Source organism: Macaca mulatta, chromosome 17 (genome assembly GCF_049350105.2).
Source record: "Macaca mulatta isolate MMU2019108-1 chromosome 17, T2T-MMU8v2.0, whole genome shotgun sequence".
Lineage (NCBI taxonomy): Eukaryota > Metazoa > Chordata > Mammalia > Primates > Cercopithecidae > Macaca > Macaca mulatta.
Window position 1 is genome coordinate 11,830,863 of NC_133422.1, and position 26,668 is coordinate 11,857,530.

General features: G+C 39.2%; 1 protein-coding gene across 4 annotated transcripts in view; it reads left to right on the forward strand.

The window, feature by feature from the left end:
* Nucleotides 1–26,668, forward strand: part of FRY (FRY microtubule binding protein) — a 267,764-nt gene that overhangs the window by 22,402 nt on the left and 218,694 nt on the right. For all 4 annotated transcript variants that reach the window (XM_028837192.2, XM_028837194.2, XM_077974167.1 and 1 more), the window contains exon 2: nucleotides 25,213–25,412. In XM_028837192.2, coding sequence (XP_028693025.1) covers nucleotides 25,213–25,412 — 200 coding nt within the window. The remainder of the gene's footprint in view (nucleotides 1–25,212; nucleotides 25,413–26,668) is intronic.

Here is a 26,668-nt window from a genome sequence, read left to right on the forward strand (position 1 = left end):
GCATCTCTACTCAGATGCCCCCAAAAACTGCCACTCCTTTCCAGAAACATTTGAAATCTATCCTCAGTTGCCATTTAGAAATATAGGAACAAAGAACATCCAGCAACAATCAGCCAAACCACTTTCATGAGAGAATGCTGAAAGTCCATTACTGACCCTCTCTTGACTCTTCATTCACTATGATGTGGCATGATGTAATGAGATTAGATAAACTAACTCATAATCTTTGTTTAAAAGATGCTTTCTGGTCGGGCACAGTGGCTCACACCTGTAATCCCAGCACTTTGGGAAGCCAGGCGGGTGGATCACCTGAGGTCAGGAGTTTGAGACCAGCCTGGCCAACATGGGGAAACTCCGCCTCTACTAAAAATAAAGGAAAATTAGCTGGGCGTGGTGACACGCACCTATAATCCCAGCTACTCAGGAGGCTGAGGCAGGAAAATCGCTTGAACCTGGGAAGGGGAGGCAGAGGTTGCTCTGAGCCAAGATCATACCACTGCACTCCAGCCTGGGCAACTGAGTGAGACTGTCTCAAAAAAATAAAAATGAAATAATAAAAGATGCTTTCTTAAATGAAAATAGTTGTTTACTTTCATTCTAACCGTGCCTCTAGTGAGCAAGTCACTCAGCTGAACTCTCATTGTCAGGTTAATTTTTTTAAGTTTTTAGATGTTTTGAATGAAACTATGAAAACCCTGCAGAAGTGTTTATCCTTTACTGTTAACAGGATGTCATCTTGAACACACCCCCTTTTTTTGTTCTGTACAACTATTCAGGAAGTGTTCACAGGGACTGTGAAGGAATTCTGGGAGGTATACTAACTAAATGGCACCACTTGCTTTGTTGTTGTTAATTGTATAAATGCTTTGTAGAATGTATGCATTTATCAAGTGATTTTTTTTTTTCATCTTGTCTTTTGATTTTCTGCACTCAATTTGCTAGGAGTTTAAAAACTAGACCAAAAATAAATAAATAAACCTTGCTTGGGTTGTAAGAGTTAGGCTTGAAGTTAGACCTTGCATTAGTCTATGTATATCAAGGACATAGATTTCTGACACCTATTTGGGGCAGAGAAATGGAACCCCAGAGGCTGTTTAACGGTAAGAAACAAATGAAGGACAGCAAAAGCACACCCCAAGTTCTTTTGGTTAACTTCCTGATTCTTCATTATGTTTTGAGTTATAGATACAAGGTTACCAACCAGCTAGATGGTTCTGTTTTATTATTTATTTCTTTATTTTATTATTTACTTCTTTATTTAGAGACAGGGTCTTGTGTCGCCCAGGCTGGAGTGCAGTGGTGTGATCATAGCTCCCTGCAGCCTCCCTCCTGGGGTTAAGCCATCCTCCCACCTCAGTATCCTGAGTAGTTGGGCCCACAGGTGCATACCACCATGCCCAGCTAATGTTTGTGGTTTTTGTAGAGACAGGGTTTTGCCATGTTGCCCAGGCTGGTCTCAAACTCCTGGACTCAAGTGAGTCTCCCACCTCAACCTCCCGAAGTGGTGGGATTACAGGAATGAGCCACCATGCCTGGCCTAAAATGGAAACTATTTTAAACCCTCCTATGCATTCCTCTGCCTGGGAGGATTGGTTTACTGAATACTCTGTTCTCATTTATTATTAAATCTTCCCAAGGGCTATAAGTAGCTTCCAAACCTGGGTACACATTGGAATCACTTATGGAACCATTAAAAAGACAAATTCTAGCCTTGCCAGGGGTTCAAATTCTACAGGTCTTCCTGAGGCCATTGAGTCTGTACATTTTATAAAGCTCTGTCCATCTTTGGGTACACTTTGGGCTTTTGTCAGACCCCTCTCCAAAAAATAAGTGAGTTCAACTCAAGAAACAGAACCTGTACAATAATCCTCCAAAACACTGTAATTAAAAGACTGAGGACAACAGAAAGATCAAGTGAGAAATTACACATATAGAACTGGGTGGTACCTATAAGCTGAGTAATAGAAATCAGGAAAACTTATTGGAAAAAGAACATTTAGTGTACTTCTAATACATTTAAGTTAGTATGCCTTCCAGAATATTTCTCATTAACATAGAATCCCTTCTGATTTTTCTTTCCAAGGTTGAGTTTAAGAATATACCTGGTAGGCTGGGCGCAGTGGCTCACGCCTGTAATCCCAGCACTTTGGGAGGCCGAGGCGGGCGGATCACGTGGTCGGGAGATTGAGACCAGCCTGGCCAATATGGTGAAACCCTGTCTCTACTAAAAATACAAAAATTAGCTGGGTGTGGTGGCGGACGCCTGTAGTCCCAGCTACTTGGGAAGCTGAGGCAGGAGAATCTCTTGAACCCGGGAGGCGGAGGTTGCAGTGAGCTGAGGTCGCAGCACTGCACTCCAGCCTGGCGACAGAGTGAGATTCCATCTAAAAAAAAAGGAATATACCCGGTCATTTATCAGAGAATGGGTAACCTTTGGAGGTTTAAAGTGAGCCTCTGTATAGGTTCACACAGTCTATGCCAAATAAGCACCATACACCTGGTTAGTAGAATGCTGCTTCACCAGTAGCTTGCTGTCAGAGGTACCCTGTGCCAAAACAAGCCAGTATTTTCCTAGTGGCCCTCCTAATACACATTTTCAGGTTGCATTTGTTTGCTGGATATGTCTTTAGGTAATGACATGCCTGGCAAATGCTACCTACAGCTATAAGCCTATTTCATAGCCAGTACTTCCCAGCACAATGACACATTATCTTTTATGGATTCCCTGCCCTTATTATGGTTTCCACAGGGAAGAGGCCAGGCTGCAGGTGATGTTTGCTTATGTTGTGCTCCATTTGGTTCCTCCCTTAACACGGCCTCAAAGGCTCCTTGTCTCTGAAAGTTTTGTTAATACAAGTGAATGAATATATTCTGTAGTATGTTATATCACTGAAAAATAGTGAAAATACATAATCCTTTTGGCACTGGCATCTATTGTTAATATTTTAACTCTTGTATTTACTAAATTTCTAGGAAGAGTAACATGTATGTATCTCATACAATAAAATGTAACCATTTTATTACTGAAATATTTCACTGAATATTATCACAAACTGGTTCTAATACCTCAGTTTAGAGAAATGTTGGGTTTATAAGAACAATGATGAAAAAAATAGGAATCATCATCAGCATATGTATCCTCTCACTTCAGAGTTTTGAATGAAATAGGTAGGGTTACAATATGATCATTTTAAATGGTGACTTTTCCTTTAAGTTGGAAAAAAATTCTTGAGTTGGTGTGCAAAGGTTATTTCTTGCTTCCCATAATAAAATAGAGTAAGGAGACTATACAGTAAAGTAGGTGGATAGAGTCCAGTAGGCTACATTTATTTTACTTTTTTTTATTTTTTATTTTTTTTGAGACAGACTCTCACTCTGTCACCCAGGCTGGAATGCAGTGGCAGGATCTCAGCTCACTGCAACCTTCCACCTCCTGGTTTCAAGTGATTCTCCTGCCTCGGCCTCCTCAGTAGCTGGGATTACAGGCACCTGCCAGCACGCCTAGCTAATTTTTGTATTTTTAGTAGAGACAGGGTTTCACCATGTTGGCCAGGCTGGTCTCAAACTCCTGACCTCGGGTGATCCACCCACCTCGGCCTCCCAAAGACATATCCAGCAAACAAATGCAACCTGAAAATGTGTATTAGGAGGGCCACTAGGAAAATACTGGCTTGTTTTGGCACAGGGTACCTCTGACAGCAAGCTACTGGTGAAGCAGCATTCTACTAACCAGGTGTATTACAGGCGTGAGCCACCATGCCGGGCCTAGTAGGCTACATTAAAGAGAGTAGTTGTATGATCTAACGTTTATGCTAATAAGTGGCTATTGGTTGGCCGGTAGCCTAAGAGCAGTCCTCCCAGAAGCAACAAGTAAACTAAACAGACTCAGGAACTTCCTTGCAGATTCTAAGCCCGTGAAGGTAGAAGCACTGGGTTCAACTTTCGTTTGCACTTAAAAATATTTGCAGTCATGCCATCAGTACATAGAGAAGCAGAAAGGAAACTTTTATGAATATTAGACTAATTGTTAAAGAAAAAGGAAGCATCAACTTTAAAGTCATTCATTCAATTAATATTTGAGGGTTGTTACAAAACTATCAATTAAGTCAACAATCCAGTTTAATTTATTTATTAAATTTAGATTACATTAATATAGTTTAAAATGTATGACTTTTTTTTAGAATCATCAGGAAACCAACAATCTATAAGTAAACTCATCCTAATCATGAAGGTTAGCCCTGGAAATAACAAATCATTTTAATAATTTTGAATAAAGTTTTTTTCTAAAAAGTATTTTACTATCTCTGTTTGTATCTGTGGCATAAAATGCTATCATAATTTAACTGCATGTAAATGAACTCAGATCATCAGTGAATGTATTAATTATTTGAGATTTTATAATATATGGATACGTTCAGGGCTTTTGACATGTGAAGGGCATTATCTTTCTATACTAAAATATCTGTAGGCTGCTTTCTTTTCTCAGTTTTATGTCTGCTTTGTGCTTTTGTTTTCTGATTTTTTTATTAATATCTGCCATCAGCTGACAGCTGTCACTTACACTGTCAGTATGCCTGACCTTAGGATCCTTCACCTGTCCTTGATTTTTTCCTTTTGATTTAACATACATTCGATGGAGGGACAAGATTATGTCTAATGTAGGAGAACATGGGCTTTAAGTGGGGATAGTCAGGTGAGGTGGAGGGCACCAAAGGTGACTGCACTCTGGAATTCAGCTATGTTTTGGATATGCAGAATATCTGGGTAAAAAAATATGTATACATTATTTGAGGCATCTCTTAAATGTATACAAAGACAAATACTCTAAGGTTGCCATTGTTTAGAAGTCCCAATCATATTAAGGAAAGCCCTAGAATAAAAATTAATAAATGTAGTGACACTGGAGTCTGATAAACCTGTATTTGAATGATGCTGAGCAAGCTTATTTTTGTTCTTTTTCATTGACTCTGCAATGTAGACGGTAATGCTTACCTTATAAGGTTACTGTGAGGACTTAGTGAAATAATACATGGAAAGTGCCTTACTTAGGATCAGAATCAAGGTCAGTCCTCCTTCCCTCAAATGTTAGCTCTCTTTTCTACCTTTTTTTCTCTTCACTTCCCTTAGTATCTGTAAAAAGTAGGAAAGAAGAGGATTTTTTTTTTCATATTCCTACAAGGCTGTTTTAAGTAATGTTCTTTTAGTTGAATGACAGTCACATCATTTGAGAGGTTAGTCTAATAATAGCACTGGAGACTTGAGGATGACAAAGTGCAAATTTTCATTCGGTCTGGACTCCAATTTATTTATTTATTTGTTTATAATTAACATGGATTTATTTGAACCTGACGACTTTTGACAGAATTAAAAGGGGAAATTGTAGACTTCTACAATTACATTCACAGATTTGTGTACTACTGTCTCAGAAACTTAGGAAGCAAAAAATAAGAAAAATAGAGAGAATATAGTATTAACACTAACAAGATAGTGAAGCAGAATTCCATTTTCTTTTTCTTTAATCTTTTTTTGTTACAGATTTAGGGGTGCCGGTGCAGTTGTGTTACATGGTGATACTGTGTAGTAATGGTCTGGGCTTCCAGTGTACCCATCCCCCAAATAGTGTACCTTGTACCCAATGGGTGGTATTTCATCCCTTACCCCCCCCCCCCACCTTTTGGAATCTCCCATGTCTATTATTCCATTCTGTATTGGATTCCTAGTTATATATAGAACGAGGAGGACTTTACTCTCTTCTGTCTATACACAGATACCTCCTTAGGCACACTACTGTCTTTTAATGGTTTTGACTTCCTTTAGTAAAATGTAAACCAAATGCCCCATATTCACCTGTGTCAATTCTACAAAGGCATTCTAAATCCTGAATGTGTAAAATGCGGGAGTAGCATGGGGCATCTTTGCTGGTGTTTAGCTCAGCAGAACCACTTTAAGTGTTCATTTTGGTAAATTGGACATTTTCTTTCTTCCTGTGAAATGTTTCAGTTCATCAGTCAATTCTCCTTCCATGCTGTTTTGTAATTACAACCTATATTGCTAAAGAAAACCTTCAATTTACCCTGAGTAAATCAAGAATAGAAAATTACTTGGGTTTCGGTCTCTTCACAGCTGAAATAAATTTTCACTGACCCTCATAGAATTCTTCTCTCAGAAATAATGCCCATAGAAAGATCAATTCGTTACACTTTTGTTTTTAAGTAACTTTGCATTTTCCTTCTCAATCTCCTCGTTAGCCTAAACCTGTTTTCTTTTGAAGGCAGAACACTTAACATTCTCCAATATTGGCTCCATCTTGGTTTTATAAATTAAGTTTTTAACAAGTCAGTTTAGGCTGTGTCTTTTAAAATCATGTAACTATAGATTTGAATCCAATCACTTTTCTTTGCAACTTATGTCAACAGATGTTCAGTGTTTCATTTTCCTTAAGGGTGTATGGTTTCTCGCTGACTCTTGGCTTCAAATACAGATTCTCTGCTGTTGGTTTTGTCTGTAGGCATATAAGCTGTTGAAAGCTGTTTGTATTCATGGCCAAGAGCCCCTAGTTCCCAGAGCAACAGTTTATCGCTCACCCTGTGTTATCTTTGCTCCTACATTTCTTCAGTCACAGGAACACAACCCCAGCCCGTTAGATCCGGGGGGCAGCGTGTGTATTTGCTATGCATGGACTGTTTATGGCAAACTGTGTGGGTCGGGCTCATGTTCCTGGAGTGCTTTGAGCAGCTTTACTAATCTGTCAGCATAGTATGTTCTTGTGGATAAATATAGACATACGGGCACTCTGCGAGTTGTAGGTCACTGTCTTACTGTGCAGCTAAAAATTGTCCCATTGGTATGAACAGTCTGCCCTGGACGGAAGGCCTGTTTTAGTTTGTCTTCTACTGTAGGTCTTTAGCACCTGACTAAAAATACACCTGGGGCCAAAAATATAAGGGCCCTAGCATTGTGGCTGAGACACTTACGGTGGCAGTGAGCAACAGGACCATGGAGCCCATCATTATGTGTTTTGGCTTTGGAACATAGTCTGTGTAGCTGTTCCAGACTGTCAGTTTGGGTTTCTTTTCAGGCTCATGGAGATTACAACTGCTTGTTGGAGACGATCCTGTGTGATCAGCTTCATAAAAGGACTTGGTAGGTATGAAAGGCTGTTATATGTGTGGAGTGGCTAATTGGTTGTTAAATGCTGAGTGTGGGAGGATTCTCCTAAAGGTTTTGGTGGATAAGGGTGGAGGTAGCAGTTGCATCTGCATGCAGGGATTTACTTATAATGCCATTGTTCAGAGACAGGAGTAATGCTTGAGGTGTTACATTTGAGATTGGTAATATTTTGGAGGCAAGACGTCCTTTTTGTATACAAGCCTGTGGAACAGGCAGCCATGACACAATGGAATTTTTCTGTGCACTTAACTTTCACTAAAAGATTTGTTATGACACTGAAGTAAAATTGCTGGGCTGTAAAAACAGCTAGTATATCTTTGGAAAATAATTAATCATATCATATTTAATATTATAGTAGAAGTAGGATTTATGCTTGATTTCTTCTAAATAGTAATGTTAATGCCCTTACTTGTTTTGTTTTAAACATTGCAATAGGCCTAAAAGCAGTTTTTTCTTCATTTTTGGCTTAGCCTTCTTTGACATGTAAAAAATAAAATATTTTTCCTTTTTGTTTATAAATTTAAAAACAGGACACCATGTGTTAACCAACATTAAATGGGTCTAAATTGTATGCCACTGCTCTTCCTTTATCAGACAATAGCACAGTTACATTAGTTCTAACATAACATTTTAAGCAATATTGTACAGCAGTTCCAAAAAACTCGTGAGAGGAAACATCCATGACACAGAGTTAATTACCTGCATTTTGGATATACACTCTTTAACTTTATTTAGTGAAGGTAGGAGAAGTTAACTTGTAAGTGGTAAAGGCATAACATATTGCTCTAATCAAGCAGAAAGATTTTGTTTACTAAAGACTTGGGAGATTGAGTTACTTGCTAATTATTCCACTGCACTATCTCTAATGAAACTACTAGAGGTTTACATACGATAGCATTCTGTTTCTAGGAAAAAAATTCCTGTTAGTCATTCTTTTACCCCTTACTTTTGTGGTTTGTAGAGTGTGCATTAGAGAACTTTTTTTTTCCTCCCAAGAAATTTTTTTTAGTGTATAACAAGCATACAAGATAAATGATAAAATTTATGGTTCCAGGTATTTGGAAAAGGTTGCATCATTATAGGACTCATATGAAATGCTTAATATTTCTATTATATGGTATCCCTTGGAGATGTTACTGACCATTAGTGTATTTTGGCTGAACAGAGCACTCCCACAGTCTTGTGAACATGTCGACTCCTTTTTCACTCATTGCCTTTCTTGCTCATAATAAAGTTTATAGTAAAGTTAACTTTATAGTACAGTTGGTAAAAATTTTAGGTATTAAACTTTACTATAAAGGCATCAGAAGCAACGAATCTGCTTCTGTGAATTGGTAGATTTATTGCCATCTTAGATTATAAATTTCTGGTGAGCATGTATTAAGTGAATTTTACCTCTTTGTACATTTCCATAACCATTTAAGAATTTAATAAAACCTAAAACTTTTTTAAATGAGCCGGTATCTAAATGAATAAGCCCATATGAACCAAGAATTCAATAAATATTTACATGATCAAATCAAACACCAACAAAACTGAAAAAGATTTCACTTATTCACTTAACTCATTGAACAAATGTTTATTGAGCTTCTGTTGTAAACACTGTACTGGAAGCCCTTTGCTTGCTATATATCTTGGAACTGTATATAGTTACCATATATATTTTATAATGGAAATATATATCATCACATATATTTCATAATGCATATGTATGTTAGTATATACAGACGTATGTGTATATACTTTATAATAGCATGAATACTATAATGTATATTGTACTTGTGTATACATATATAATTATATAGTATAATGCATATTATATTAACAAAGACACCTGTAAGATTAGACTGTCCTTCAAGTCACCCCTGCATCATGTCATCCGCAAGGGGACCCTGGAGGGGAACAGCTATAACTTTAATTTGCAACGTTTATTTGTCAAAAGATGGCAGTTGCTGGCACTGTCCTTGTGGCAGACCCCCCCCACCATGTCCAGTCTGCATAGACTTCAGTGTCCCTTCATGTTGGGTCCCTGTGTAATGCACTTGCCAATTCAGCGGCAGAAAACATCACCATGGTGCTCTTCTCTTGCCCTTGGTGTTTGACTTAATATGATTCTTACAAAATAGCTCAAGAAGCTGGTTTGTCGTTTCTGGCAGGGCTCGGTCTAATGCCCAGATAACAGTCTGGGAATGACTACTAGCTCCTCAGCCTCCAGAGCCTTTTAACTGTGACTCACAGTAAGAAATACACTTTGCATTGTGACCCAGAACTCACACACATACATATCTGTAGACACAGAGTCTTAAAAAAAACAGCTTTGTGAAACAGTGCTTCCCTCCTCACTGTGCAGGATGCCACCAATCTGCTATTTTCTCTTCTCCTGTTTTCTGCTCTGTTTCATCAAATTCAGGCTGGTCAGCACCCACCGAGTTAGTTTCATGATCCAGTAATGGGTCAGAACCTGCATTTTAACAAACTCTGCTTTAAAGATTCCAACAGCTAGGCATTCCCAACATACCCTTAGTCACGTTCTCAGCAGAAATGACATGCTGTCATCCTTGACATAATATTCTACTCCTGAGCATATTGGTGCTTTATTTGTCAGAGTATTGCTTGGTTGCAGAAAGAGCTCTCCTGGTAGTTCTGATGTGAGTCGCAGGTTGAATGTAAGGTTTCTAAGCTGGACCTTTTACATCTTAACACTTCCTTACTCCTTAAAGCAATAAATATTTGTTGAGTACTTGGTATTAAGCCTAGCACTGTGCCAGAAGGTGATGCTACAGGAGGAATAAAGCAAATTCCTTGACCTTGTTGCAGTTAAGGGTAGTGGGGAAGACAGATAGGATTTGCATATATAATATGTCAAGAGGCAGCCAGAACTCTGGATGACAGTAAAGATGATACAAACTGTTAGCAGAGGGGAGTACCGAGGAGTGGCTGGCCAGAACAGACTCTCATAAACCTAGAAGGAAGTGAGCATGTGAGCCGTCATGACACTCCCCCGACCATTCATAAATTCCTACAACCCCTCTGCCCCAGTTCTCTTCCACTTTGAAGGTTTCTCTGACCGTCTCTATCATCAGTTATTTCTAGTTCTCAGCTTGAGTGTCACTGTCCCAAAGTCCTGCCCCAACCCCCACAATCACAGATATGTTCCCCCCTGCATCTCTCCTGCAGCAGCCTTTGTAGCACTTCTCACTTTGCAGTTATAGTCCTGTGTGCTTTTATTCTATCATGCCTCTCTCCCTCCACACTGTCAGCTGTGTGAGGCTACGAGCCATGCCTATTTTGTTCCCCCAGCAGATAGCCCAATACCCCAAGTACAGTGGGCCTTCAGTAAATAGTCAGTATGTGAATAAATGAACAAATTAGTGAATAAATACTCTCCTAAATTCCTGTGCTCATCCATTGACTGTTCGACCTGGCTGTTCAGCCTTTGGCTGTTCAACCTGGTGGTATAGTGTAACTGAATAGATTAAACTTCAAAAATCTTTCAAACTGTCTTTTTAAATCTATTTTCATATTCTCCACAGAACTTTGCAGAATGCCTTATACGAAGGTCTTGATGAAAATTCTTTATTTAATGATTTGATTAATTGATCACACTCATAGTCTTTTGAAGCATAAATAGTTCTGAAAGGACTGTAATCAGGTCAGATGAGAAAAGTGCCTCTGTAAATGACACCTCCACTCATCCTTGCTGTGTGTTATGCATGTAAATACTCAGGCCAACATTCAGTTATGCAGACAGTTCAGTTACTCAAACCTATGTGATCGAACCTGAATTGCAGTGGTGTTCAATTTTTTAATATAGTCATTTATTTTTCAAATTGAGGTTCTAAGATGGCATTCCTTTATTACTGCCATTGTAAGATATAGGAAACTTTTTATAAGTGAGTCTTATCTTTTAAAAAAATTTATTATGAAGTGTTAAACCCAAAAGGAGAAAAAAATTAGGATAATATGTAACATATTGCCATCACTCAAATTCTACAGTTATCAAGATTTAGTCATGTTTGGTTTATTTGTACCTTTACTCTTTCGTTCTAATTAAAAAAAAAAAAAAAAAAAGCTTTTTTTTTTTTTAAAGAAGCATATCAGTTTCTCTATAGGCAGATAAGATTAGAAACAATTGTATTAACTGATTAAATTGCCCTCCTTTTCCTTCCTATTTATTTTCATCAGTGGTGTCAGTGTGTGGGTCCCAGGGCAGCAGCACCAGTATCACCTGGGGACTGGTTAGAAATGCAGACTTTCCAGTCTCACCCCAGACTCTGACACTGAATTGGGGTAGGAGGTGTCCAGCCTTTCAGGTGACTGTGATGTGAAAAGCTAAAAAAAGCTTTTTTTTTTTTTTTTTTTTTGAGACAGAGTTTTACTTCATTGCCCAGGCTGGAGTGCAGTGGCACAATCTCAGCTCACTGCGACCTCCGCCTCCTGGGTTCAAGCAGTTCTCATGCCTCAGCCTCCTGAGTAGCTGGGATTACAGGTGCCCACCACCATGCCTGACTGATTTTTTTGTATTTTAGTAGAGATAGGGTTTCACCATGTTCCCCAGGCTAGTCTCGAACTCCTGAGCTCAGGCAGTCCTCCTGTCTCCGCCTCTCAAAGTGTTTGGATTACAAAAATGAGCCACTGTGCCCAGCCAAAAAAATTTTTTTTAGAGTCTCACTCTGTTGCCCAGGCTCGAGTGCAGTGGTGCAATCATAGCTCAAAGCATCCTTGAATTCCTGGGCTCAAGCGGCCGTCCCATCTCAGCCTCCCAGTAGCTTAGACTGCAGATGCGCGCTACCATGCTCAGCTAACCTTTAAATTTTTTTTTGGTAGAGTTGGGGTCTCACTGTGTTGCCCAGACTGGTCTCAAACTCTTGGCCTCAAGTGATCGTCCTGTCTCGGCCTCCCAAAGTGCTGGGGTTAGAGGTATAAGATACCATGTCTAGCCCTTGTTTCTCTTTGTTAAAGTATTATGAATCAAATGTAGACATCATTTCATTGAACCCCATATAATCAGTATGCATTCTAGGAAATAGAGATATTTTCTCATCTACCCTCAATACTATTATCACATCTAGCAAAATTGACCATAATTCTTTGCTATCACCTAATATCCAGTCCGTACTCAAATTTTTTATAATCCTAAAAAGTCTTTTAACAATTAGTTTGCTTAAATCAGGGTTCAGACAAGGTCCACATATTACATTTGGTTGTTTTATCCCTTCCCTTGACCTGTAGAAACTGGTACAGTTTTCCTACAGGACGAACCTACTTCTGGATAAGCTATTTTGCTTCCTTATGGTGGTGACATTAACTTGTCCTATATCTGCGTTGTCTCTTATGAATGCACATTAGCTCTAATGTTTTGAAAGCGTGATGAATGTGGTCACAGGACAATGTACAGTTCCCCCTGGTCATAGGTTATATTCCAAAGTCATTTCTGTTCTATTACTATGATAGAGTAGAACTGTGTCACTCCCAGGTATACATCCCTAACAGCTTTTAGTGTGTGGGTACAAGAACTCTGACCAATAAATTGCTACAGGCTGGGGATTTTGAGAAAGCTTCTAGAGTCAGTGTTCTAAAACCACTTCTTCAGCACCTTAATCATCATAACAAGTTGCAGGTCTGTTTGTGTAAGATGTGGGATCTTTTTTTCTGTTTTAACAGGCACCAGATAGGTTCCCACCTTCATTAGTCTTCTCATGGTGGGTGCAGTCATCTTTTAGTTTGTGTTGTCCTCCCAAGAAGCCGCTTTTTCTCGCAGTTTACACAGTAACATGAGATCAGCATTCTTTCCAGAAACCCACTGGCTCCCAGTGACCCTCCAAATAAAGTTCACATTCATTGGTTTGCCATTTAAGACCTTAGTTCTAATACTAATAAATATTTTAGAAACTACATTTTTATAGGACTGAAGAGTTTATTAAATTTTTCATATACGCTCTTCTTTACTTCATCTATGCAAATACTGTATTTTAGAATTGGTTGGGTTCAGGTCCACAGATATTAAGTGAGCACAGTCATTTACTTAATTGTGCCATGCACGGTGGTAAGTGCTTGGGATAAAGACAAGAGATAGTATTGTTTTTGAGGACTCTATAGTTCCTTGGTGAAGACAAATTTGAACAGATATACTAAGACCAGGGATGTGTGCTAGGAGGGTGACAGGAGGAGGGGGTGAGAAGGGACACTTGGCAGACGCTTCTGTGTACCTGCCGTGCCGTTCCATTTGCTTGAGTTGCCCCTTTCTCTTCTCTACCTATCAGAATCCTGCCTGTCCTTTAAGACCTGGGTCAAATGTCACCTATTCCACAGTGTCCACCTACTCCATGGCCCAGAACAGAGACTAGGCCTAACATGGGGTTAGTTTAGACACAAGGCAGACTTTCAGTACCCTTTTTTTTAAATGTAAACAAAAGTCATGAGTTTACAGGTAGGAATAAAGACCGGCTTCCCCACTGTCTGCCTGCAGTTTAGGGAGTTTCCAGGCTTAAAATTTAATGAAACCAGAGAAGCGAAGATACAACTGGAAAGGTCAGGATTATTGGTAAAGCTTTACTCTGTAGAGAGGATAGATGATAGAATCTCCCTAATTCATATTAATTTAAGGGAAGGCAAGATATTAATTATTAAGTGTTCACACTGTAGAGATATTGAACAAATGATGTTTTCATACATTTTCACTGCATACTTGTATATTTCATAGAATAGTAGAGGTCGAAAGGACAATCTCACCTAGGTTTTTTAAGAATAACAGGTAAGGACACTGAAACCCAGTTGTCCAAGTTTCTTCCCTAAAGTCACTGAGAGCCACATTCGAGCTTAGACCTTTGACTCTGAGCTCAGTGTTCTTTCCACTATATTTTACCTACAAAAATGTTAACTTTGTTGGAGTTAATGAAGCATATCAGTTTCTCTATAGGCAGATAAGATTAGAAACAATTGTATTAACTGATTAAATTGCCCTCCTTTTCCTTCCTATTTATTTTCATCAGTGGTGTCAGTGTGTGGGTCCCAGGGCAGCAGCACCAGTATCACCTGGGGACTGGTTAGAAATGCAGACTTTCCAGTCTCACCCCCGACTCTGACACTGAATTGGGGTAGGAGGTGTCCAGCCTTTCAGGTGACTGTGATGTGCTAAAGACTGAGCACCAGTAATTCAAATTGTAAGTCAGCAGATTTTTTTTTGAAATTAAGATTTAAAAACTCAAGGTCTTGTCCAAATAATCTACACATTTTGAATTTGTAGAGTTCACATTAATGATATTTTGTGGCACAAAATGCGCGAGTAGAAGAAGAACTTAGAAAAGAGAAGAAAATGAAAAAAGGAGAGCCAGTAAAGGACATGTGAATGAGAGCAGTTGGTCACTTCTCTTAGGGAGAGAAAGGAAGTTGAAATTCAGGATTATCCTGCCTCTAGCAGGTTATTCGATCTCCTTTTGGTGAGAAAGGACCTTGAAATGTCAGTGTAACCTCATCTTCCTTTGCACACGGATCTTGGCAGAGATTCTTCCAGGCTCTGATGACAGTACCTACTTTGAAAATCAGGGGAACGTCCGTGTAATCTCATCTTAGCAGATGACAGACATTTATAAAGGAAATCACTGAAATGTTACTGTCATTTCTCTCAGATAAAATACTGGAAGGCAGAGGAAGAGAGAAAAGAAAACAGGGCAGACACTTGATGCTAACTTTCCTTTGTTGAACTGCTTCACTCTCTCCAAGGTATTCAGTCTGGGGAGACCAGAGACAAAAATGGTTTTTTGAGAGAACATAAATTGAAGTAAGCAGAGAACTGTGCCTTCAAGTAGATTTGCTCTTTGTTAGAATAATAGGCAGTTAAAATTTATGTCATCAATGTATCTAGGAAAGAATAGTCTCTGGGTCTTTCTAAGGTATGTGTGTCATTAATCAGATCTCATGTATTTTTATGGGTCCTCCATGTTCAATTCTTTTCTTTTTTTTTTTGAGACAGAGTCTCACTCTGTCGCCCAGGCTATAGTGCAGTGGCGCGATCTCGGCTCACTGCGAGCTCCGCCTCCCAGGTTCACGCCATTCTCCTGCCTCAGCCTCCCGAGTAGCTGGTACTACAGGCGCCCGCCACCACGCCCGGCTAATTTTTTTGTGTTTTTAGTAGAGACGGAGTTTCACTGTGTTAGCCAGGATGGTCTCGATCTGCTAACCTCATGATTTGCCCGTCTCGGCCTCCCCAAGTGCTGGGATTACAGGCGTGAGCCACCGCACCTGGTCCATATGTTCAATTCTTTTTTGTACTCCTAGCCTTTCCCAAAGTCCTTCTAATGTCTAAAAAGTGCATTTTCATTCACGAGGGCAGAGAACCCAGAGGAAGAGACCTTCATGGCCTAAGGATATGTTAGTCTTTCCAGAAAGTGTGCAACTATTCTAACCATAGGAAACCCCATTCTCCAAATTACAACGTTTATGTTGTGTTTTGTCATCCCCTGAAGTCCCAAAACTAGCTTACGCCAGAGCAAAGCCTATGGGTAAGGGGACAGTCTTCAACATAGGCAGCTGATTGGTTTTAAAAGACAGTCTGGGAATGGTGTAATACCACTATACCATCGAATGAGGAATGGATACAGAAACTGTGGTATATACATACAATGGGATATTATTCAGCCTTAACAAGAAAGGAAATCCTGCCACATGCAACAATACAGATGAACTTTGAAGACATTATGCTAAGTGAAGTAAACCAGTCACACAAGGACAAATATTGCATGATTCCACTTATTTTTTTATTATACTTTTTTTTCCTTTTTTTATTATTATACTTTAAGTTGTAGGGTACATGTGCACAACCTGCAGGTTTGTTACATATGTATCCATGTGCCGTGTTGGTATGCTGCACCCATTAACTCGTCATTTACATTAGGTATATCTCCTAATGCTATCCCTCCCCCCTCCCCCCACCCCACGACAGGCCCCGGTGTATTATACTTGAAGTTCTAGGGTACATGTGCACAACGTGCAGGTTTGTTACATAGGTATAATGTGCCATGGTGGTTTGCCGCACCCATCAACTCGTCATTTACATTAGGTATTTCTCCTAATGCTATCCCTCCCCCAGCCCCCCACCCTGACAGGCCCTGGTGTGTGATGTTCCCCACCCTGTGTCCATGTGTTCTCATTGTTCAGCTCCCGCCTGTGAGTGAGAACATGCAGTGTTTGGTTTTCTGTCCTTGTGATAGTTTGGTTAGAATGACAGTTTCCAGCTTCATCATGTCCCTGCAAAGGACATGAACTCATCCTTTTTTATGGCTGAATAGTATTCCATGGTGTATATGTGCTACATTTCTTAATCCAGTCTATCACTGATGACATTTGGGTTGGTTCCAAGTCTTTGCTATTGTGAATAATGCCGCAATAAACATACGTTTGCATGTGTCCTTATAGTAGCATGATTTATAATCCTTTGGGTATATACAATCATGGGATTGCTGGGTCAAATGGTATTTCTAGTTCTAGATCCTTGAGGAATCGCTACACTGTCTTCCACAATGGTTGAACTAATTTACACTCCCACCAACAGTGTAAAAGCATTCCTATTTCTCCACATCCTCTCCAGCATCTCTTGTTTCCTGACTTTTGAATGATCGCTATTCTAACAGGCGTGAGCTGGTATCTCATTGTGGTTTTGATTTGCATTTCTGTGATGACCAGTGATGATGAGCATTTTTTGGTATGTCTGTTGGCATCATAAATGTCTTCTTTTGAGATGTGTCTGTTCATATCTTTTGCCCACTTTTTGATGGGGTTGTTTTTTTATTGTAAATTTGTTTAAGTTCTCTGTGGATTCTGGATATTAGCCCTTTGTCAGATGGGTAGATTGCAAAAATTTTCTCCCATTCTGGAGCTTGCCTGTTCACTCTGATGATAGTTTCTTTTACTGTGCAGAAGCTCTTTAGTTTAATTAGATGTCATTTGTCTATTTTGGCTTTTGTTGCCATTGCTTTGGTGTTTTAGTCATGAAATCTTTGCCCATGCCTATGTCCTGAACGGTATTGCCTAGGTTTTCTTCTAGGGTTTTTATGGTGTTAGGTCTTACATTTAAGTCTTTAATCCATCTTGAATTAATTTTTGTATAAGGCATAAGGAAGGGATCCAGTTTCAGCTTTCTACATATGGCTAGCCAGTTTTCCCAGCACCACTTATTAAATAGGGAATCCTTTCCCCATTGCTTGTTTTTGTCAGGTTTGTCAAAGATCAGTTGGTTGTAGATGCGTGGTGTTATTTCTGAGGCCTCTGTTCTGTTCCATTGGTCTATATATCTGTTTTGGTACCAGTACCATGCTGTTTTGGTTACTGTAGCCTTGTAGTAGAGTTTGAAGTTAGGTAACATGATGCCTCCAGCTTTGTTCTTTTTGCTTAGGATTATCTTGGCTATGCGGGCTCCTTTTTGGTTCCATATGAAATTTAAAGTAGTTTTTCCAATTCTGTGAAGAAAGTCATTGGTAGCTTGATGGGGATGGCATTGAATCTATGAATTACCTTGGGCAGTACGGCCATTTTCACGATATAATTCTTCCTATCCATGAGCATGGAATGTTCTTCCATTTGTTTCTGTCCTCTTTTATTTCATTGAGCAGTTGTTTGTAGTTCTCCTTGAAGAGGTCCTTCACATCCCTTATAAGTTGGATTCCTAGGTATTTTATTCTCTTTGCGGCAGTTGTGACTGGGATTTCACTCATGATTTGGCTCTCTGTCTGTTATTGGTGTATAGGAATGCTTGTGATTTTTGCACATTGATTTTGTATCCTGAGACTTTGCTGAAGTTGCTTATCAGCTTAAGGAGATTTGGGGCTGAGATGATGGGATTTTCTAAATATACGAGCGTGATTCCACGTATATGCAGTATCTAAAATGGGTAGGTTAATGGAACCCAAACATAGAATGGTGGTTGCCTGGGGCAGGGGGACAGGAAAATTGAGTGTTGCTAATCGATGGTTATAAAGTTTTAGTTAAGCAAAATGTATAAGCTCTAATGATCTGCTATACAATTGTACGCATAGCCTAACAATAATATACACTTTAAAATGTGGTAAGAGAGTAGATCTTCTGTTAACAAAACAAAATAAAAATTATTTTTTAAAAACAAAAATATATTTAAAAAATAAAAGACAGGGCGATATGGGAAGCTCACAAGATAACGTCGTCACATTCATGGGTCAGGTCCTGAGTTGACCACTCCGTAACCTTAGACAAGTCACTTAACCTCTCTGAACCTGCATGGTCTTACCTGTAAAAGGGAGATTAGCCTTCTAGGATTATTTTAAGAATTAAAGATACTAATTCATCTAGAGATATCATGTAGATTCTGAAACGTGAAGGAACACAATGTGAGAACTGTAGGAGAACTAAAGTGTATGTAAAAGGAGCAATGTATGCAATCCATAAAAATGGGAGGTATATTTCACGTTATCAGAATTTTATGGAAGTTAAACAGAAATTAATTTTGCCTGCCTTTGGATATACTTTTCTTCCAAGGCAAAAATTGTTTTTCGGTATTTTTTTTACATGATATTCTTTTGTTGGCCCACTTTAAAATAAGTAATTATTTAAGAATCATCGATCACTTTGTTAAGCAATCTTTGTGTGTTGCTGAAACTAATTGTTTTTTCTTGTCTCAACATTTTCTATTTCTTAATATTCTTCAGAAGAAAATAATTCTTTCTGTTATGTTTGGTTGTTTTCTTTTTTTTTTATCCTAATTTACTTTACATGACTTTCGGGGTTTCTGGCCATTTGAGTATTTGCAGTACCTTTTTACATGCCATTTCTTAAGTTCCCTCATACTTGCTTTAATGGACAATTTGTTACTGCTCTATACACATTGTGACATGTTCGCAAAGAAGCTGCGTCATACTTGGTTTATGTTTTATGAAATGTTCCTGTACTGCCAGTAAACAAATTAAGTCTTAGGAGAAAAGGCATTTGAGAGGGAAAGTGTGGTCCTAAAGAAAGATCCCAGCTCTTGGTTACTAACAGGGTTTGCCTTCAGAACCCGAGAAATGAATGAAGTATTGAGAACCGGCAGAAAGAATAATTTATGTACAACTATGAACAAAGAAATCTCATTATTTACTCCTTTGTTGAAAGATAAGGTTACATCAGTCTCTATAAAGTTAAGTTGTTTAATCAGATCACCTTTCTAGGAAGAGTACTACTTTGAATATTTGGTTACTACATATAATCCCAGGAACAATGAAAAGAAAAAGGAAGCCATTTTTTATTTCAAATACTCTGGGTAAAATTCCAGTAATGGGAGCATCAGTAAAAGCAATGCGTGTTTTGAAAAATTAGCTCTGTGCTTGTCTGTCTTTGCAAGCTGGTGAAAAAGCAGGCCAAACATCTCTGCTTCCTGAGGAGTGGAGTACTTTTTGGAGGAAGATGGGGAAGCAGTGTGCTCATTGAGCATTTTCGTTCATGCCCTTCACAGGCTGGTTAAAAGTCTCATCTCCATGGTAACTGACACACAGATATGGGGCAGGTCAAATGCATGGATCAGGAAAGCAGATCCTGCCCAAGCCATGTGTGCCTGGATTTTCTTAGACACCAAGAATACACATAGCATTCGTTCCTTCCTGCAGCAGCCCTAGACTGTAGCACCTGAATGCCTGTAGATAGAGAAGAGCAGGTCCCTCTAGCCACTTACTCTGTTTAATTTTTCCTTGTTCTTTTAGAATTTATTGCAATCTGACCGTGTGGTATTTGTGTGTATGTGCGCACCTGTGTGTGTGTGTATACACATGAAATGCTGATTATGTTACCCCTCCTCAGTACAACATAAGCTCCATTAAGGCAGGAACCATCGCTTTGTTCACCAATATCTTCCCGTGCCTGGAACAGTGCCTGAAGCCTAGGCACTCATTAAATAAGTATTGGTTGAGATGAATGAGTGAGTCAATGAACAACAGTTTCTAATGAAAGATGATATTACTTCTCTGAAAATCTGATTGAGAAAACCAGTTGCTTTCCTGTAACATCTATGCCAGTTAGCCTCTGGGGCTCTTACATGACACTCGTTTCCTTTCAGTGTTATAATAAAAATGTAGCTGAACTATGAGCTGTGGAGGTGTTTGTATTGGTGCTACAGTTAGGAGGGTAGTCTGCCCTGGAAATGTTGGTAACTTAGGGAAATTGTACTGAAGATGTAAACCGACTAAGAGCAGCCAGCCTAAAAATTAAGCTATAAGTCAGTGAAATTGGGGGAAAAATAGTCATGTTCAAAAGATCATCACATGCAGCCGGAAACAGATTTAATAAACGGAAAACGAATGGGCCTCACAACTATAAAATAGACTTCTCATAATTTAAGGAATGGACCCTGCTTAATATAAAAGATAGAGACCCAGTGAACACAAGAAAACACTTCCTGAAGCCATCCAACAAAACCAATTAGGAACAGATTTTGGAATAAAAATAATAAAGGAACATTAACAAAACCCATTTAAGACAAAAGAAGGCAATGAAGAAAAAAATTAGAACGTGTTAAAACCAAGATTAAAATGTAAATGAGAAAATACAAAGAGAAGGCAAATTTCAAATGGATTCAATAATTAGAAAACTAATTAATATGTGAGAGTGATGCTCTTCTTCTCCACTCCACACCAGCCCCCACCACAGGAGCACTGGTGTGAATGACTTTTTAGAGAAATTGAGCTGTTATATGAAGATAGACAGATAGGATGAAGGAAAGGAGAATAAAGGCTGATAGAGTTGGACCTAAAAAATTCATCACATGGATGCCACTGAACCGTACACTTAAAACAGACTAAGATGGTAAATAGTGTCTACTTTACCACAATTAAAAATAAATAAAAACAGATTTTTAAAAATTCATTATATGCAAGAAATTTTAGTGGGGGTTTTTAATACAACAAATTAAGCAACAGGAACAATTGTTTCTTCAACAAGTATTTGGATGGGAAAGATGTGACAAAGATTCTGTCAGGATCTTTTCACTGGGAGAGATCCCTGTTTCCAGAGACCTGGCGTGAAGAGAAGGCTGAGCCTCAGGGCAGCTGGATGGCACTGGCTGGCAGGGCCCAGACCAAGCCAGGTGGAGGAAACCATACTGACCTGGACCCTGAAAGGTAGGAGGATTTGCTTGCAGGACTGGATAAAAAGCAAGGAAAGCACCCTAGGTAGAAAGGAGTTGATTCAGTCACTGCCTGCATTTGCAAACCTGGAAAATGGGACCTCAGTGTGGCTAGTACCGAATCCATGTTTTATTTTGTTTTTTTTTTTCAATCAAAAATAAATTTCAATTAAAAATCAGACCTATGAAGGAATAGATTTAATTCTTGAGAGCTCAATTCTTAGAGGCAGCAGATTTTTCCCTTATATACACCAAAAGTTTTTTAGTTTTATCTTTTTGAAATGGAAACCTTTGGAAATTGATATTAGTCTTTTTCCCACCTTTTCTACCTTTCTGTGAGACTTATGGTCCTCATAATGAACATAAACTGTAACACCAATCGAAGCCCTCAAGCCGATGAGACTGTCATATTCAGCCAACTGCATTTTTAAGTTCTGGCGACTTTCTAAATTATGCGATTTTGTTTCTCCTTTTGCTACTAACATTTCTACCCATAGAAATTACATCCCCTCCCTTATAATTTTCTGTTTCCAGACTGTTGTGAATTTAGAAACTAGACAATTGATCTTACTTACGTATAGATTAAGGGCAAGCACGTGCTGTGAGAGGGCCTGATGCTTTTCTTTCTAATGATAATGCTCTAATATTTACACCAGTGTGGACTTTGTGACTCAAGTTTGACTTCCAGGGAACGTGCATTTGCTGTTCTGTACTATACTGTCACCAAATAACCCAGGTATTGAAAGGTGCCATGTCCTAATGTTTACTTTTGAAATTATCCTGAGGCTAGGATTTACCATGAATTAATTAGGGTAGGATGAAGAGAGGTTTCTGAAACTTGGAAGTGGACCTAGTTTAAGTACACTTACCCCATTATCTTTCCTGCATCTCCAGCTGCCTAGGTTGTTCTGTGTTTGAAACTCAGACTGATGAGTGACACCCCGCTTTGAATCATTTTCTGCTCTGGTACAGAGCTCTGCTGGGCTGGGATAGTTCCAGCTCAATAAGGCTGTTCATACAGTTTTATCTTTTTGAATATCACCTCTGTATTCACAAAGATGTCTGGCTTTGAAGTACAGGTGAATAATATTTTTTATGATAGCAGCGAATTGGCGCTTTAGCCGTTTAAATGGAGGATTTGTCTGAGAGGTTTTCTGGTGTCTACATTTCAGCTCTGTAGTTCAAAATGCAGCCTTGCAGGACTGTCAGAGGTCCTCTCATGAAAATTTCACTCTCATGAAAATGTGTGCACTCTAGTTAAGACTTTCAGGCCCCAGAGTCATGCAATTAAGGATCTTGTCTTGCAATAACTGTATATATTACATCAACCCCATTATTGCTGCATCTGGAAATGGATCAAATCCTGTGGAAACCAAAAGAGAATAAAAAGTCATACTCCAAATAGACATTTTAGGTTTATATCCCAGTCTCTGGTTCTGTGGCACGATGCCTTTGATACCTGAGGAAGATGTCTTGAGACATTATGTCCTTCTCTAAGCTGGTGTTGGGGAGGTGTCCTACTTCCACAAGGTGCCTGCGCTGGGGGAGTAGGAGGTGAAGCAGAGGAGTGGCCAGGACTTCATTTTCATCATTTGATTTTCAATATGCCCCTTTGGAATCAATAGTGCCTTTTAGTGCACTGCTTGCCTTACCATTTAATTTAAAGTCATTAAATTAAACTACTATCTATCACAACTATTGCATCCTTTCTTAAAAGACTCTGACATATCGCATCTCCTCATGTAGTTCCTATCCCAGGAATCCCTTTCAGACCTGCAGAAATAAAGTCAGGTGACATTTTTAGTTAGTTATTTAAGGAGATTTATTGAGTATTATCTGTGCAAAGAACTTCGGATGACATCTGGAAGTCTACAGTCTTATTAGGGAACTTTTAGGGGATATTGCTAGAAGAGTATATGGTTTAATTACAGGACCGACCCTAGACAAAACCTTGTCTCCAATCAATAGTTACTTTACTTGGCAGCAGTCTTTTGAGTCTTTCATAGGTAATGTAGGATATGCACAACAAAGCAAAACACCGAACAGTTTGGGTTAAATGTTCAACTCTTGTAAAGGAAACTGGCCTAATGAGGACTGGCCTAGTGGAGGTAGGTGTTATGGAGATGAGACTAGAAGTGGCTCTGAATGAAGAGGAGGAAGAGATGGGCAGAAAAGAACAGAAAGGAGCTGCAGAAGAGAAAGAAGGAAGAATAAATGGCCAGTGTGCTCACAGGCCAGTAAGAGCATCAGCAGGACTTGAGTGAGGGTGTGGAGGCAAACTACTAAAGGCTCTCAAAACCAGGCCAGGGTGCTGAGGCTGGATGATGTAATTGAGAGCTATTGAAAGTTTTGAGCAGAGACATGTTATGATTAAAGCCATGCAAAAGAAAGATTAGTTCGATATGGAAAACAGATGAAATAATGTCCACAAAGAAGCTATTAAAATCATCTAGCCATAGGCCTCCAAGGGCCTGGATAGGATGTGGCCAGTGGGAATGGAGAGGAAACGAGATAATATGCAAGACATTTTATTATGTTTTTGTCACTTGCGAGGCCGTATTCTTACAGTTTAGTGGTAGCTGAGATCTGGAAAGACCGTTCAGATGTAAGGGGCTCCTCAACTATTATGTCAGGTTAAATGAATTACAGAGGAAGGGTAGGAAAGGTGAGGGAGAGCCGTCTACGTAACATTGGGGACATGTTCGTAATTTAATAAAATAAACAAAACGTTATACTGCTTCCTCAGAATTTGGCTTGACACAGAAAGGAGGCAAGAGAAGCCTTACATTTATTTGTAGTTATGAAAAGAGTATCCAACTTTCATGGAGAACTTTCTTCTGCCTTTAATATTGATGACACCACCATTCTCTTGATATCCAATCCAGTGTCCAAACTGGAAACTCACTTTTTACTTGACTCTTTCCCTTAATCTCCATATCCAGTTACCCAGAACTAAATACTTATGTTTAACTGTATACTTCCTGTTCTCAGCATTCCCAATGCCTCTATCCTAAGCCCTCTTGCTCTTACGTTTCTTTCTTTGGATATTAATAACTGACCATCTTACAAGGGCTTGTATGGGAGGGGTGGTAGAATTTAACATATCAAAGTACTGTAAAAAGTAGAGACTTGAAACTGCATTTATGAATTAAAAAAAAAGATTAGAGACTATCTCATTAAAACAGTGTCTGACTCTGTTGCATTCTGAACAGAGGCCACTCATCAAGAGCTTTAAGAGCTGCCTCTGTTGAAGATACAGTACTCGTGGGGAACCTACATATTTTATAAAGGAAGCACAGAGGTGTCCCAACTTGAGCCGAAGGATGGTGAGAGTGAAAAGTTAAACCCACACCTTGGACGGCAAACAGGGCGCTGCCTGAGCCTTGTATCTTTCAAGAGGTGCATCCCTTTCTAGAGCAAGAACCAGCTTGGCTTCTGCAAATTGATTCTTGGAGATTTCTGGAAGGAATTACCCCAGAGTCTTTTCCATTATTAGAACGAAGCATGGAAGACAGACAGCTCTTGACCATGAGGAAAACCTGGACAAGAAATCACTTTTTTTCCCATATACGTTTTTCTACCCGTTTTCTAAATGGGACTGCTGTTTCCCTAGAACAAAAAATAAGCCAAAAACATCTTAAGTATTGTAAGATTGGTCAGCTATAGTACGAGCTTCCAATATAATTTACCTACAGCAATGTAGTGAGTAGAATTTTGAGATGACCAAATATGGTATAACACAAACATAGTATAATGAAAATAATAAAATTCTGACACCATTTCCAAAGAATAAGACCAGGTTATAATATTAAGTGTGACTTTCTTGATACGATTCGTATCCTGACATTTATGGTTTAACACAGTCCATCTGAATATTTATGACATTGTTTTCAGCCAGTAAGGATGCCCATTCTGTTTTTCAGCTTCTCCCGTTGGTAACGGTTACATCAAGCCTCCGGTTCCACCTGCTTCTGGCACGCACAGGGAGAAAGGGCCGCCAACCATGTTACCCATCAATGTGGACCCAGACAGCAAACCAGGAGAATATGTCCTCAAAAGTTTATTTGTCAACTTCACCACTCAGGCCGAACGCAAGATTCGTATCATTATGGCAGAGCCCCTGGTGAGTACATGCCGTGGAACCTTCCTCTTTGAAAATTCATCTGTATGCTGTTATACTAGATTTAAACACTCTAACAAAAGATGGATTGCTTTTCTTCTAGTTTGTAAAGGTTCTTTAATATCATAGGTAATGTGTTAAAGATAATAGTTAGGTTCCCTGATCTAAGAGAAACAATTTTGAGTGTCAAGGATTTTAAAACAATCTTCAGCAAATACTATTCAGTAGCATGCTTCACTGCTGCATTTGGGACTAATAAGCATAATTTAACAAGAGGAAGTATCAAAGAAGTATCAATCATAGAAAAATTGTGTTCAGAGTCTCTGTGATATATATATGTGTGTATATATATATCATACACATATTTTATATATATGGCAAAATCTTTTGTACAGTTTTTAAAGTAGATGACAAGAAAAATCATTTTGTTCAAGTGGCTGTGTGGACTTCGAGTTTGAGAAGTTAAGGGCTTGGTACCATATTGTCAGAGGAAGTGTTTTGATGAGTCGTTCAGAAACACCATTTCCATTTCTAAAACGTGAAAGACAATACATCCTTTTTTTTTTTTTTTTTTTTTTTTTAAGACGGAGTCTCGCTCTGCCACCCAGGCTGGAGTGCAGTGGCCGGATCTCAGCTCACTGCAAGCTCCGCCTCCCGGGTTCACGCCATTCTCCTGCCTCAGCCTCCCAAGTAGCTGGGACTACAGGCACCCGCCACCTCGCCCGGCTAGTTTTTTGTATTTTTTAGTAGAGACGGGGTTTCACCGTGTCAGCCAGGATGGTCTCGATCTCCTGACCTCGTGATCCGCCCGTCTCAGCCTCCCAAAGTGCTGGGATTACAGGCTTGAGCCACCGCGCCCGGCCGACAATACATTCTTGACTGACTTACCTTTAGTTCCCTCGTTAGACACATGATGCCCTTGGATGTCAGTGTCTTTGGTTGCAGATGCTTCTGCTAGCAAATAAGGCAGGCATGAGTCCGCCTTACGTTAATTGCTCTAACAGGGCTCTAAAGAGCGCTGAATCTCTCCAAAGGACAGTCAGAAAGGAAGGAAGTGCAATTGGTAGATTCAGATTACCTGTTTTCTAACCTTGGCAGGGCCACACACAATAAAATAAAAGGAAAAGAATTCAGAGTGATGCAGCTGTTTCTGGGAAGTGTGACTTTGTACCTCCTATGAGGTTACTGGGGTGATAAGAAGATAATCAGAGGTTTGCTTTGCAGAATTATAACTTAAAATAATTAAATACAGTATTCTT